The sequence below is a fragment of the Carassius carassius genome, chromosome 24 (genome assembly GCF_963082965.1).
Source record: "Carassius carassius chromosome 24, fCarCar2.1, whole genome shotgun sequence".
Taxonomy (NCBI): domain Eukaryota; kingdom Metazoa; phylum Chordata; class Actinopteri; order Cypriniformes; family Cyprinidae; genus Carassius; species Carassius carassius.
The window spans coordinates 15985642-15998873 of NC_081778.1; the positions used below are offsets into that span (position 1 = coordinate 15985642).

The following is a 13232-nucleotide window of genomic DNA, read 5'->3' on the forward strand; positions in this document are numbered from 1 at the left end:
TCATGTGATACTTCCTGGCCTTAATTTCATTCAGAATGTTCCATTTGTTTGTTTTATTGTTAGTGTAAAGCCTCATTATTGTTCTTATATATGACAAACCCAATTTTGCCTTGAATATGTACTGTATATGTTCACCTTAAACTGACGATCGCTATATCCAGGCTAGGATTTATTCATATTAAGTATGTACTGTTTATTATAAACAATAAACTATTAGTGTGCGTTGTACTTTAACATGTTGATTTATGGCTTTGTCTGGATGTGTGTTTCCACAAATCTATAATGTTTAGCATATAATGCTGTTTGAATATGAATGCTAATGTGAAATGACACTACTCACAATGAGCAGATTGTGTTCGAGCATTAGTGAAAATGAGGATATCACTTTATTTGAAAAGGTTACTTTATTAAAACACCTACAAAAATAGACAACACAGGCAATGACACTGACTAACACGAGCAGGGAGTCTAAAACAGAGACAGACAGACCCAATTAATAACAGATAGCAATATTAATGAAGAAAATTATGTCCCATGAAGTATTTACATTTTTCATTGTTTATGAAACATGAAGAGCTGAGGACAGAACATGCCCATAACTATATTTATAAAAATACAATAAAGGTTCAGGGACTCGGTGTACCAAAAAAAGATTGGCATGGTAATATAACCATTTGGGAATCACATTCTTCTGTGTATGTTACAGTATATATGTTGCTCTCCACCCCTACCTACACACACAGTCTTACTCTTAAATGAGGAAGAGATGGCGTCATTGCACCAGGTTCAAGTTAAATCTGCAGTGTGCAATTACGTACTGTAGCTTTAAGAGAGTTTCCTGCAAGTGTCCTATAGGTTTACACAGTAAATTCAGGACAAATGCTTTGTTTATTTTTCTATTCACCCTGTTCATTTCTCATTATATAGGCAATAACTTTGTCACACTTATTGGTATAAATGTACATGCTTGTGGCCATTCTGCTTGTTTTTTTTCCCTCTCTTTCTCTCTATAAAATTCTTCAAGGCCCCTGCATTTTGATTTCTGGCAAGTCCAGGCTCATATTTAAGTCAGGTGGTTTCTGATTGGCTGTCATCGTTTTTATTCTTTATCAGCTGGAAAAATTATAATTCTGAACGTGATTCCAGTGATATCATTATTCTGAGTCATTATTCTTGTAGTTGTGGGGTGGACATCCCTATGAGTAGAATTTGAATTATTAAAGCTTCATGTTATCGTCCTTGGTGTGAATGGGCCTTAAATACGTTTTTTTTTCTAGTTGATGGATGATAAAAACATTGACAGCCAATCAGAATCCATCCAGCTTTATAGAGCTTCAGTAATTAATGTGGATGATTGTAAATTGTAATTATTGTCCTTGGTGCGAAAAGACCTTAAGGGACCATTTATGTGCAAACATACAGGGGCGGAGTCACAAATATCCATTTTCTGTTTTAGCTGAATTTGATATCATGTAATAAGCCTGTGTTTCATATATCAGCATTGATGTACATAATTATAGAAAATTTTTAATATACACCAAAAGCTCTTTAAACGTCTTATTGAGGGTTATCAACACTTTAAATGGCTCTCCCAAGAGGTCCAAAAAATGAATTCATATCATTGAGATGAACTCGTCTCATGCAGGGTTGAATTTTTAATGATCTGTGAGCGTTTCTTAATGATGATTTACCCTCCACCACAGAAAAGACATCCTTAGATTCTCTACATGAACACGAATGCTAGCAAGGTTAGGCAGAATTCACTGTTAAACATGTTATTCACTATTTTCACTTAATATGCAAGTAGGAAAAAATACATCTGTATTTCTGCTATAGTATGTTTTAATAGATTATTGATTATGTGTCAAGTGTTTCCTGAAGAGAACGATGACTAAATTGTTGGTTTGTAGAGCCGTGTGCTTTTGTGCTGCCTGTCATCTAGCTATGAAGCCCTCCACCAGTTCATATGATTATGTTTCGTGACCTATTTTTGATACAGGTTAGAGGACCGGGATTCAAGGTTGAGTTACCAAGCAACATTTTATCCTAAAATCAATCTCATATTATTCATGTTAGCCCATCGTCAGCGCTTAGTCATCATTACTGGACCTCACCGAACACAAAAGACTGAAACATTTACAGAGACGTTTCATTCTCAGGTTCACAGAGAAAATATGATGATTTAGGAAAAAGAAAAGATGACTCGGCTAATTCTGTGGTGCATTCTGGGAGATCTGTGCTCTGTGAAACTAAATACTGTGGAACAGTGATGCCATAAGTATTGATAGTGCAGGAACAGAGAGTCTAAATATGATTTGAGGATAAAATATTGCTTGAAGAGTTCAGGATCTCAGGATAGGGAGTGAGAAGTGGGTCATTAAGGGGCACCGAACCTGCGGCTTTTATTCGCCCCAACCCACCTTTCAAAAAAATACACTAATTTACATAAGAGTGCTTAGCCATGTCTGCTTAAAAACACACCACCAGACTGTGGTCCACACATACTTTCTTACATTCTTCCGCTTTTCATCTCTGTCACTTTCTAAACCATGTTCATGGCATCTTCGGTGAGGAAGGAGTGAATGTACGCAAAGGAAGGCCGTAGTTTACAGTCTCTGCTCCAGCAGCTAAGCATCAGCTCATACAAACCCTGTGGGCACACAGCCGGGCGAGACAGGTACGCCTGATCAAGAGAGAGAGAGAGAATGAGTGAGTGGAGAGAGAAAGAGAGAGTGAGTGATTGAGACTATGCTAATGTTTTTCTTATGAGGGTTAATAAGTGTTAGCAAGCACACGCACCTGTCTGCCCTGGTCTCTGAAAAACTCCCCTGCGTTGTCAATGACTTGTTCATCGGTCATGTGACTGTACGGCTGCTCCTGACACACACTTAGCATCTCCCACAGAGTCACGCCAAATGCCCACACGTCACTCGCCGTGGTGAACTTCCCCTACACACACACAAATTGTCCGACATTCAGGGAACCAGTATTATGCACATTACGAGCTAATACATTTGTATATGGATATGACTCGTTGCTGATGTCATTTCATTATATACAATTGGGCCAGTTGTTACAAAAAAAGGAAGAAACGTGATCAAATATGAAACAGTACAACCTATACCAAATTCTAAAATAAATTAGAAATAAATAAATTATTATAACTATTTTTTTACTTTTTTTTTTTATTCAGTTTTAATACATATTTTATGTCATAAATATAATTCTGATAAATAAAAACTAAGTAATTAAATATATCTTAATTGTGGTAATGAATTTTATTTTTAAAAAAATGGAAATGTTATTTATAAAAAAATTTAAAAGATGGCAAAATGTTATAATGTCATATTTTATTATCAGATAATAAATATTAAATAAACAAATATAAATGAATGGATTAAATATATCTTCATTATGGTAAAGCAGAAAAGATAACACATCTAGTGGTCCCAGACTTTTTTTACCCCCATTATATATATACTGTATTTTTATTTCTTAATAAATAAAATAGATACACAAAATGTTATGATATTATATTTCCTTATTATAAGTAATAATACATAATAATAAATGTTAATTAGTAAATATGGATTAATCACTAGTGGTCACAGACTTTGGGACTCTATAAACTTTATAAAGATTGTATTTTTATTTATGTTCAAAATTGTATGTATAAGATTTCGTTATTAAAAGATGTCAAGTATGATAATAAATATAATTTAATAAATATAAATTAATTAAATATATCATCATTATAGTAACACCGAGACAAACTTATCAATAAAAACAAATTAAGTTTGTCACTAATATTCCTGTATGTTTTAATTTATTTATAATAGAAAAAAGTTCTAGTTTGTGTTCTCACCATGAGGATGCACTCCCATGCCATCCAGCGAATCGGCAGCACAGCTCGTCCCTGTATCCTGTAGTAATCACCAGCATAGAGGTTCCTGCTCATGCCAAAATCAGCTATCTTTATCTGACGCTCCCCGCCGCGGTCCTCCCCCTCGCCCCTCTCTCCACCCACCAGGCAGTTCCTCGTGGCCAGGTCTCGGTGAACAAAGTTCAGAGACGACAAGAACTTCATTCCTGATGCGATCTGACTCGCCATGGAGATCAAAGCTGGGTAGCTGAGACAGAAAGAGACATTTAACCTCCCACACTGTAAGAAATGCTTTTTATGCTTGATATAATCGTTGTAGTGTTCTGTGCGTCTGTGCACCTGATGGTTGGTGTATGATGTGAAGGGCCAGTCTTGTCCAGCAGCACTCTATGGGACAGATACTGATTGAGGTCTCCACTCTCCATGTACTCTGTGACCATACAGAGTGGGTCGCTGCTTACACACACACCCAGCAGGCAGATTATGTTCGGATCCTTCAGGCGAGATAAGATCTTCACCTCCTTCAGAAAATCATTCCTGTTGGGAAAAAAAGAGCATGAAAAGAATGAAAGAGTAACAAGAGAAGGGGAAAGGACAAAATAATAAGATATGAAGTGTATGAAGAATTTGAGTTTACTAAAGTTTTACAAAATACATAACAACAGTTACGGATTTAAAGCTCAAGAAGTATTCCAACTAAATCTGGAAATATGGCAAAAAACAATAATTATATAATAACCCATAATAATTATAATACAGTTACCTGGCATTTTTAGATGCATCTGGCCTTAAAATCTTCACCGCCACCAGCAGAGGGCGCCCTTTCCTGACATTAAATGGGAACTCAAGGTTTTCAAGGTCTTGGGGGTTTTCAATCTCACACAGATGAACCTAACAAGGAAACATACAATATATAGCCTGCTATAAAGGGAACATTATATTATACATTATATTACTATATTATTTAAATAGTCTGCCTTTGAGCCACACAATAAGGTTTTTGAAGAAATAATTTCATGAAGCTAAGAGGGGTGTGGGAATTTGTAATGTTTATGCAATCCAAAGTTGTACCTCTCCAAATTGTCCTTCTCCCAGCTTTTCTTTGAATACAAGTCGTTCCCGTGGCAACTCGGGCAGTGGCGGACAATCAGTGGGTGTGGCTGAGAGGGCGGGAACTGCATATGTATTGTTTCCACTAACGCCTTGCAGGCTAATGATGTCAGCTTCCGCATAATGAGGAACACTTCCCCCGCCTCCCGATGCTTCTCCATAATGAGCCAGGCCAGGGGGCGGTCCCTCCTGAATGGGTAGGCCTTTATCAACCATATCAACAGCACATGCTAAGAGAAAAAAAGGGTACAAAAGAAATACTTATAATAGAGAGCCATATTACCCAATAATAATAATAATAATGAGTAATTATTAACTGGACACATGCACTTAAACACTCACATACTGTACACTGGAGAGGACATATTATGTACATGCTTACTGTTATATGATTGGCTGTCAGAAGACAGCAAGAAAACACTAACATGCTCCAATCGGCTCATACGTTACCTCATCCTGGAAAAAACAATATACTACCATTTTGGAGAGGTTTGGCACTAATTTTTTTTTTTTACTTTTACTCTCAAATTTATTCAGACTGGGGTCAGTAAGATTTCTTTAAGATAAAAGAATACTTTTTGTTCAGCAAGGACAAATATTTGATCAAAAGTGACAGCAAAAATGTTTACATTGCTATTCAAGATTTCTATATCAAATAAATGATATTCCTTTAAACTTCATATTCAAAGAACCTGGTTCCCACAAGTTTATTAAGCAGCACAATTGTTTCAGTGTTGTCAATATACACTGAACAAAATTATAAATGCAACACTTTTGTTTTTGCCCCCATTTTTCATGAGCTGAACTCAAAGAATTAAGACTTTGTCTATGTACACAAAAGGTCTATTTCTCTCAAACGTTCACAAATCTGTCTAAATCTGTGTTATTGAGCACCTTCTCCTTTGGAGTTAATCCATCCAACTCACAGGTGTGGCATATCAAGATGCTGATTAGACAGCATGATTATTGCACAGGTGTGCCTTAGGCTGGCCACAATAAAAGGTCACTCTAAAATGTGCAGTTTTACTGTACTGGTCAAGGGGGAGGGGGGATCCAAAAACCAGTCAGTATCTGGTGTGACCACCATTTGCCTCACGCAGTGCAACACATCTCCTTCGCATAGAGTTGATCAGGTTGTTAATTGTGGCCTGTGGGATATTGGTCCACTCCTCTTCAATGGCTGTGCGAAGTTTCTGGATATTGGCAGAAACTGGAACACGCTGTCGTATACGCCCATCCAGAGCATCCCAAACATGCTCAATGGGTGACATGTCCCGTGAGTATGCTGGCCATGCAAGAACTGGGATGTTTTCAGCTTCCAGCAATTGTGTACAGATCCTTGCAACATGGGGCTGTGCATTATCATGCTGCAACGTGAGGTGATGGTCATGGATGAAAGGCACAACAATGGGCCTCAGGATCTTGTCACGGTATCACTGTGCATTCAAAATGCAATCAAAAAAATGCACCTGTGTTCATTGTCCAGAACATACGCCTGTCCATACCATAACCCCACCGCCTATATGGGCCACTCGATCCACAACGTTGACATCAGCAAACCGCTCACCCACACGACCCCATACACGCTGTCTGCCATCTGCCCTGTACAGTGAAAACCGGGATTCATCCATGAAGAGAACACCTCTCCAAAGTGCCTACTCAAGTCGGTAACAACGACAAACTGCAGTCAGGTCGAGACTCCGATGAGGACAAAGAGCATGCAGATGAGCTTCCCCGAGATGGTTTCTGAAAATTCTTTGGTTATGCAAACCAATTGTTGCAGCAGCTGTCCGTGTGGCTGGTCTCAGACGATCTTGGAGGTGAAGATGCTGGTTGTGGAGGTCCTGGGCTGGTGTGGTTATACGTGGTCTGCGGTTGTGAGGCCGGTTGGAAGTACTGCCAAATTCTCTGAAACGCCTTTGGAGACGGCTTCTGGTAGAGAAATGAACATTCAATTCACGGGCAACAGCTCTGGTGGACATTCCTGCAGTCAGCATGACAATTCCATGCTCCATCAAAACCTGGGACATCTGTGGCATTGTGCTGTGTGATAAAACTGCACATTTTAGAGTGGCCTTTTATTGTGGCCAGCCTAAGGCACACCTGTGCAATAATCATGCTGTCTAATCAGCATCTTGATATCCCACACCTGTGAGTTGGATGGATTATCTCGGCAAAGGAGAAGTGCTCACTAACACAGATTTAGACAGATTTGTGAACAATATTTGAGAGAGAAAAAAGTCTTATTAGATTTTTGAGTTCAGCTCATATATATATATATATATATATATATATATATATATATATATATTTACTGTATTTGGATAACAAAATAGCCGTCAGCGATTTTTGATTGCTAAAGCTAATTTTACAGCTAGAATATCTAAAATAGACTTACTTAATATTTTCCTAGTTGTTAATAATAAAAAAATTATTTGATACAATTATACTTTTATTAAAAATGAGACAAGAATTTGTTTTTCATTTTTTATTTGCATACCAACTTAAGCATGAACTCCACTAACTCCAAGGTGAACAAGTACATTAAATCTCAATAAACGTTATAATTTACAAAAATGTTTGTTGCGCTGGCAATGAAAGTAACGACAGATAAAAAAAAAAAAACAAAAAAAAACAACTGAGGCCAAATAATTAAATCGCTTAACAATTCATGTTTATTTCACTCTGTTAGGTCATCTTAGTTCTAAACGTACTAATTCATGATGGATTTTATATTGTAATTGACGTTTAGGTCTGGGACTTCCTAAGCTTCCAAGACATAAAAGTCCCAGAAACACACTTAAAGAAATCTTTTATGACTGTTTAATATCCTCTGTGCTGTTCTGGGGCCATTACATCACTAACTGTTACCTTTAGGAGTTCAGGGCACTTCAAAATGTTCCCTGGGGAGGACACCACCCCTTGCCCATTTTTTTGGGCAGAATGAACCCCTCTCTCTTACCCTGGGACAGGTTTTGGGGCTTTTCTCGCTGGCTGTGGCAGTTTGTCAGTCTGTTGGGGCCATGTGTCAGGTCAGACAAGAGGAGATGATATGCTGGGTTGTTTAACAGCAGTGCTAGGAGGACACAGACACACACACACACAAATCCCACGGACACACAAGTCCACGAAGGGTATGACAGTGTGAGCAGACACCACATGACAAAAACGACATGAAGCGGCACAACCACAACCAAACCACATCACAAAACAATCATATCACAACACGAGACGACACAACAACAAAACACAAACAACAGGGATGTTAATGGGTGACGGAGCAAACCAGTTCCATGTGAGATTCACAAACACAGCAGGCAGTGTTGTCATTGATAATGACGCAGGCTGTTAATCGTCTTGGTCAGTCTGTTGTGGGGCATTCCTTTTATGTTAATTAATATATGAAAACATTAAGTATCTGTCACGAAAGCAACTATAGCAGGAAAAAACTGAACATTTGAGTACAAGTGAAGTGTGAGTGAAATAATTCTGCCTCCCTCCTCTCTCTTTCAGATAGTACAGTGGCTCTTTGTGTCTGGGTTGTGGATTGTCCTAAAGTACTTTTTCTGATGTCGTTTTGGCAGTGCAGTTGATTCCCCCTGGTGACCTGGGTTCCTGTGCATTTACTGAGTGAGGTATATGAATGCTGAGTGTGTGTGTGTGTGTGTGTCACCTGTGCTGTCACATTGCTCTCGGGGCCGCAGTACAGTGCTGGGCTCCTGGTATTCACCGTCGCGGTCCCGGTCATCGGGGAAGGTGTGTATGCGCTGGTAGCGGCTGGAGTATGTGTGCGTGTTAGTGTTATTGATCACCACGCTGTCCGATGGAACCGAAAGATGAACCCGCAGCTCGTCACTAGAGAGGCTGCCTTGTGCCTGGATATACAGAGACAAATAGAATATTAAAGAGCCATGACATCCAATTTGGAGTTTTCCGGCGTTTCGTCAATGTCTGATAGATATCTGTACGCAAGTACATTCCTAAAATGCTATAACAGATAAATGCACAAAAAATTCCATTTTCTATTATGAAAAAATAAATCAAACAGATGAATATTCTGCTTTTATACAGCGGGCTATTCATAATTTAGATACACTATTGCCAGTTCCTTTATTTTTGCTCCACCAATGAAAAGTTACAAACAAAGAATCAACCATTGTATGTCTCAGAATGAATCAGGATGAACCTGAATGCTTTTGAACGAATATGTTTACTGAATAATTAATTGACTCACTCATAAAGATTTACTTGATCACCTAAAAGAATAATTCTATTACTTATTATTAAAGACATTTACCATTTCTTTCCCAACAAGCATTAGTGCTTATGAATGAATCAGTTGAGTTAAGGACTTGCTTATAAAGCATGAACACAGTCAAGTGGAGTTACACAAACATCGAAAAGTCCCAGTGCTTTTGAACTGTACATAGTGATGAAAAGCACCTTGCCAAGTAGCTTCTTCCAGTATTGCCTCCAGAGTATGACAGCTATGACAGCCAATAGGAGCAGGATAATTCCAACCAGGCAGCCAATCAGGATGGGCGTGTTGCTGCTGTCATCTTTGGCTACAGGTAACCCGGCCCTCAGAGTGACGGCAGGGAACTCTGTTAATACAAAACACAACAGGTTCAAGATTACATGTGTATGTTAGTGAAACGCTAGCTGAATTTACAAATAATTACAAACACCATAAATTAGGCATTTAAAGACCTTCAGAGTGTTCAGAGAGTAAAACCTCTAGTAACCTTTCAGTAACCTTCTAATCTCAGTGCTGGGTAAGGCAGTAATAAGTAAACGTCTTCATGGTCATTGACACACTTTCTGTGATTTGACTTGCTTTCTTATACACTGTGTGTGTGTGTGTGTGTGTGTGTGTGTGTGTGTGTGTGTGTGTGAGTGTGTGTGTGTGTGTGTTCTTATGTCAGTAAATTTAGAAGTCAGCTGTTGTTTTGGGGGACTGTGATAAGCTTTGACGGGGGTAAATGAGCTGTGAGAGTGGTTATGGTCCTAAAGCTAAGAGAGCTGAAGTGAATTCAAAAAGGGACAAGAGCAAGGACAGCTGGAGCGATTTCACAAAGATTCTTTATGAGTTTGGCGATATAAAAACACTAACTCAAAACAATAGTGCATTGTTAAAATCAAGAAGAAAAAAAACCCCCACCCGAGTCATGCAAAAAAAATTCTCTACTGTCTTCAAGATGGACACGCACGCACAACAACCAACCACATTCTCAAAGCATTTTATGTGAGAGCAGGGTTCTCTGTACTGGTAAACATGCCATACAAATCTAAGAGTCTACAGGAGACAGTACTCTTTTCTTCCCCTTGTCCTTCTCTCTTTCTCTCTCTCTCACCTGTTGATATGCTACTGGGAAGCAGTGAAGTAATGGTCATGAGGTGGTCTGGAAAAATGAGGGTGTACAAGTCAGAGAGAGATGGGGTGGGTGACATGAGAGTACTGAAAGATGAGGGAGGGCAGACTGTGAGCTAGGCCTTTTCAGTTTTTAAAGATGCATTTTCTCAATTATTCTCCCAATAAACCTCATTAAAAGGGTTGGAAATGAAGAACTGGTTTCAAAAAAGCAAAACAAACAAACAAACAAAAACATTGAATTAACAATTAAAATATTTATTTATTTAATTTTAGTAGTATCCTTGGTCCAGCGTGCTGTTGTAATAAATAAAATGTACACAAACATGACGGTTTGGTACACACCTCGATATTTGACATCATAGTTTGATACATTTTTGGTACAGCAGTGGGAAAAACTAAACAATTTTTCTAAATCTATTGTTTCTTTACATAAACTCAGTTATAATTAAAACATTTTAGGAATAAAAATCTACCTTGGCTTATGCTTTAATGAGGCCTTTTACAATAGGCCTAAAGTTACAGTTAACAACAGAGCCCAAACTTAAATTTAATTACTATTTATTTTTAAATATAGCAATCAACACTCAACTTAAAAAAATATATGCAAGCATGTTAATTGCACATAATGAAGTTTTTAAATTAACTTCTAAATTATAAAAATTCAGTTTGTTGTTTAAATATATCCATTTACACAGGGCCTCTCAACTCGTTTCATAACAGATTTTTAAAATTAAATAATTAAGACATCACTAACAGGTAAAGTAAAATATAATAGTATATGGTCTAGTATTTCATGAAATGCTCTTTGTCTAGTCTTCATTTATAGTGGACTAAGGAGCTGTGGACACCGATGACTTCAGGGGGTAAATTAAATGCTACGTGACATTTTTTTTTTCAAGCTGTTTTATTGACGTCTATCCATAGTTGAAACACTGATTAAGTGATTACTTGAAGCGTGAGATGACCATTCATGATTATTTTGCATTAAAACTACCCTTGTGAAAAATAAGTGTGCTTAATTGTATTAAAAGTGTACTTGTTGTGTACTTCCAATCTTAAAAGTATACGTTTTTAAAAGTGCATTTGCAGATAATATCATATAATTTAAATTTAAGGCCACTTAAGTGTACTTAAAGAGATTACACTTTAATGACAATAGGTCTTAACATACTTAACTGTACTTTATAAAAATGCACTTTATGATCATGTCTAATTAAGTATTACTTAAACATACATTTTACATAATTATGATTTTATTGCATTTTAAATAAGTACACTTATTTTTTATATTTATCAATATACTAAAGCACATGTAAAATAATTGATTTTAATTTCAACTTAAGTGTGTTCTCCAAAATTATATTTATTAATGTATTTTAAATGTACTATTTAGACTATAATATATACTATGTGCATTAATGCAATTAATAAAAAATTAAACTTCAATACACTTTCTTATACAGTATACTCCAATAAAACTATGAATTGTTGAAATGTTCATCACCAGCTCCTGCTCTATGAATTCTATAAATTACATTTTCTAGATAATATTTTCTGAAAGTACTGTATTTGTATGTAATAGTACCATAATTTACATCTGCGTACAGAATACTTTCAATATCATTATGTTGTTCTAAGTCACTTAAACACACATGTAAGTGCAATAATTGCAAGCAAAAGTTTAATGATTCTAAACCAAATTAATTTGGATTCAAATAGCCTACATTTGGTTTCTAATATAGGCTAAACTGCACTCTAAAAATGACTTTTAGTTAGGTGTATGAGTCTAACCAACGAATTACAACAACTTGAACTTGAGTAGAAATGGAAAGCTTGAAATAATAGGTAACCACGCAGTATCTCAAAATATTACGCCATGACAGTGCACTACTTCACCAGATTTTGAAAAATGCGCCGCGATGTGTGAGGGGGGAAACAAACAAGAAGAGGACAACGGAGCGCCATGTTTGGATGATTAAAGATGAGACATTATGTGCTGCAGACGACGAATCAAGTAAGTATATCTTCATATACGTTTTCTTTAACCTTAATTTAGTCTTGCCATTCGTGTGGCTTTCACCATAACGCGGCAGTTCTTGCTATATGAACTCAGGAGGTGAATTAATCGCGTAATTTATCTCTGACTGCATTCTGATATCGAAATGTGATTGCGTGTGTGGACTAAAAAAATTGGCGCTACTGAACAAAATTCAGAGATCTGATCTTGTAATATTTAATTTACATAATCGATATTATAACCACCAGTAATATTCAATATATCAGCCACCTCTAGAAATAATGCTGTTTTTTCTTTTTGCATTTGAAGAGCGAGATGTTCCGTTACTGCTCGTGTTTGTAGTGTAATATGTTTCTACTTATCTGGAGTTATATATTTTTGCAGGATCAGTACAGTTTTGTTACTGGAGATACAATGTGCAGACACAGACCAGTACTGAAGAGGTAATGTTAGAAGTTTTTAATGAATTGTTGCCCAGTCAGCTCACCCTGATCACACATGACAAGCTAAAAGTGCTATATTAAGTCAGTATCCCTATGATTTGAACGGCTTTGAATCTTTTCCATTTGCAAGTAATATATTCCCTTCTGTGCATTTACAGACCCTCTTCTAATCATCATATATTTTACAGGTAACAAACCAAAGGATGAGGACAGTAGCTTTTCTGTGCCAGCCGTGGTACATACAGGAACATCCTTCATGAAGATGTGTGAGAGAAGATTGCAAGGCATGATGAATTTCTTTTTTTTAATATAAGAAAAAAAGGGAATATTTATGTATTTTTGGTAATTGGTAGAGTTATGTTTTATTCCCTGTAAAGAAGAATAATAAATGTTTGTAAAAATGTC

General features: G+C 36.9%; 1 protein-coding gene across 2 annotated transcripts in view; it reads right to left on the reverse strand.

Annotated features, from left to right (window-relative positions):
• Positions 1-1215: 1215 nt before the first annotated feature.
• LOC132102957 (epithelial discoidin domain-containing receptor 1-like) overlaps positions 1216-13232 on the reverse strand; it is a 35906-nt gene continuing 23889 nt past the window's right edge. Inside the window, exons 10-18 of one of the 2 annotated variants that reach the window (XM_059507708.1) lie at positions 9437-9597; positions 8667-8868; positions 7956-8069; positions 4955-5223; positions 4647-4774; positions 4223-4420; positions 3866-4130; positions 2800-2949; positions 1216-2683 (exon numbers count right to left, since the gene is read on the reverse strand). In XM_059507708.1, coding sequence (XP_059363691.1) covers positions 2543-2683; positions 2800-2949; positions 3866-4130; positions 4223-4420; positions 4647-4774; positions 4955-5223; positions 7956-8069; positions 8667-8868; positions 9437-9597 — 1628 coding nt within the window. In that variant the 3' untranslated portion in view covers positions 1216-2542. The remainder of the gene's footprint in view (positions 2684-2799; positions 2950-3865; positions 4131-4222; positions 4421-4646; positions 4775-4954; positions 5224-7955; positions 8070-8666; positions 8869-9436; positions 9598-13232) is intronic. The other variant, XM_059507709.1, reaches the window with a different exon arrangement.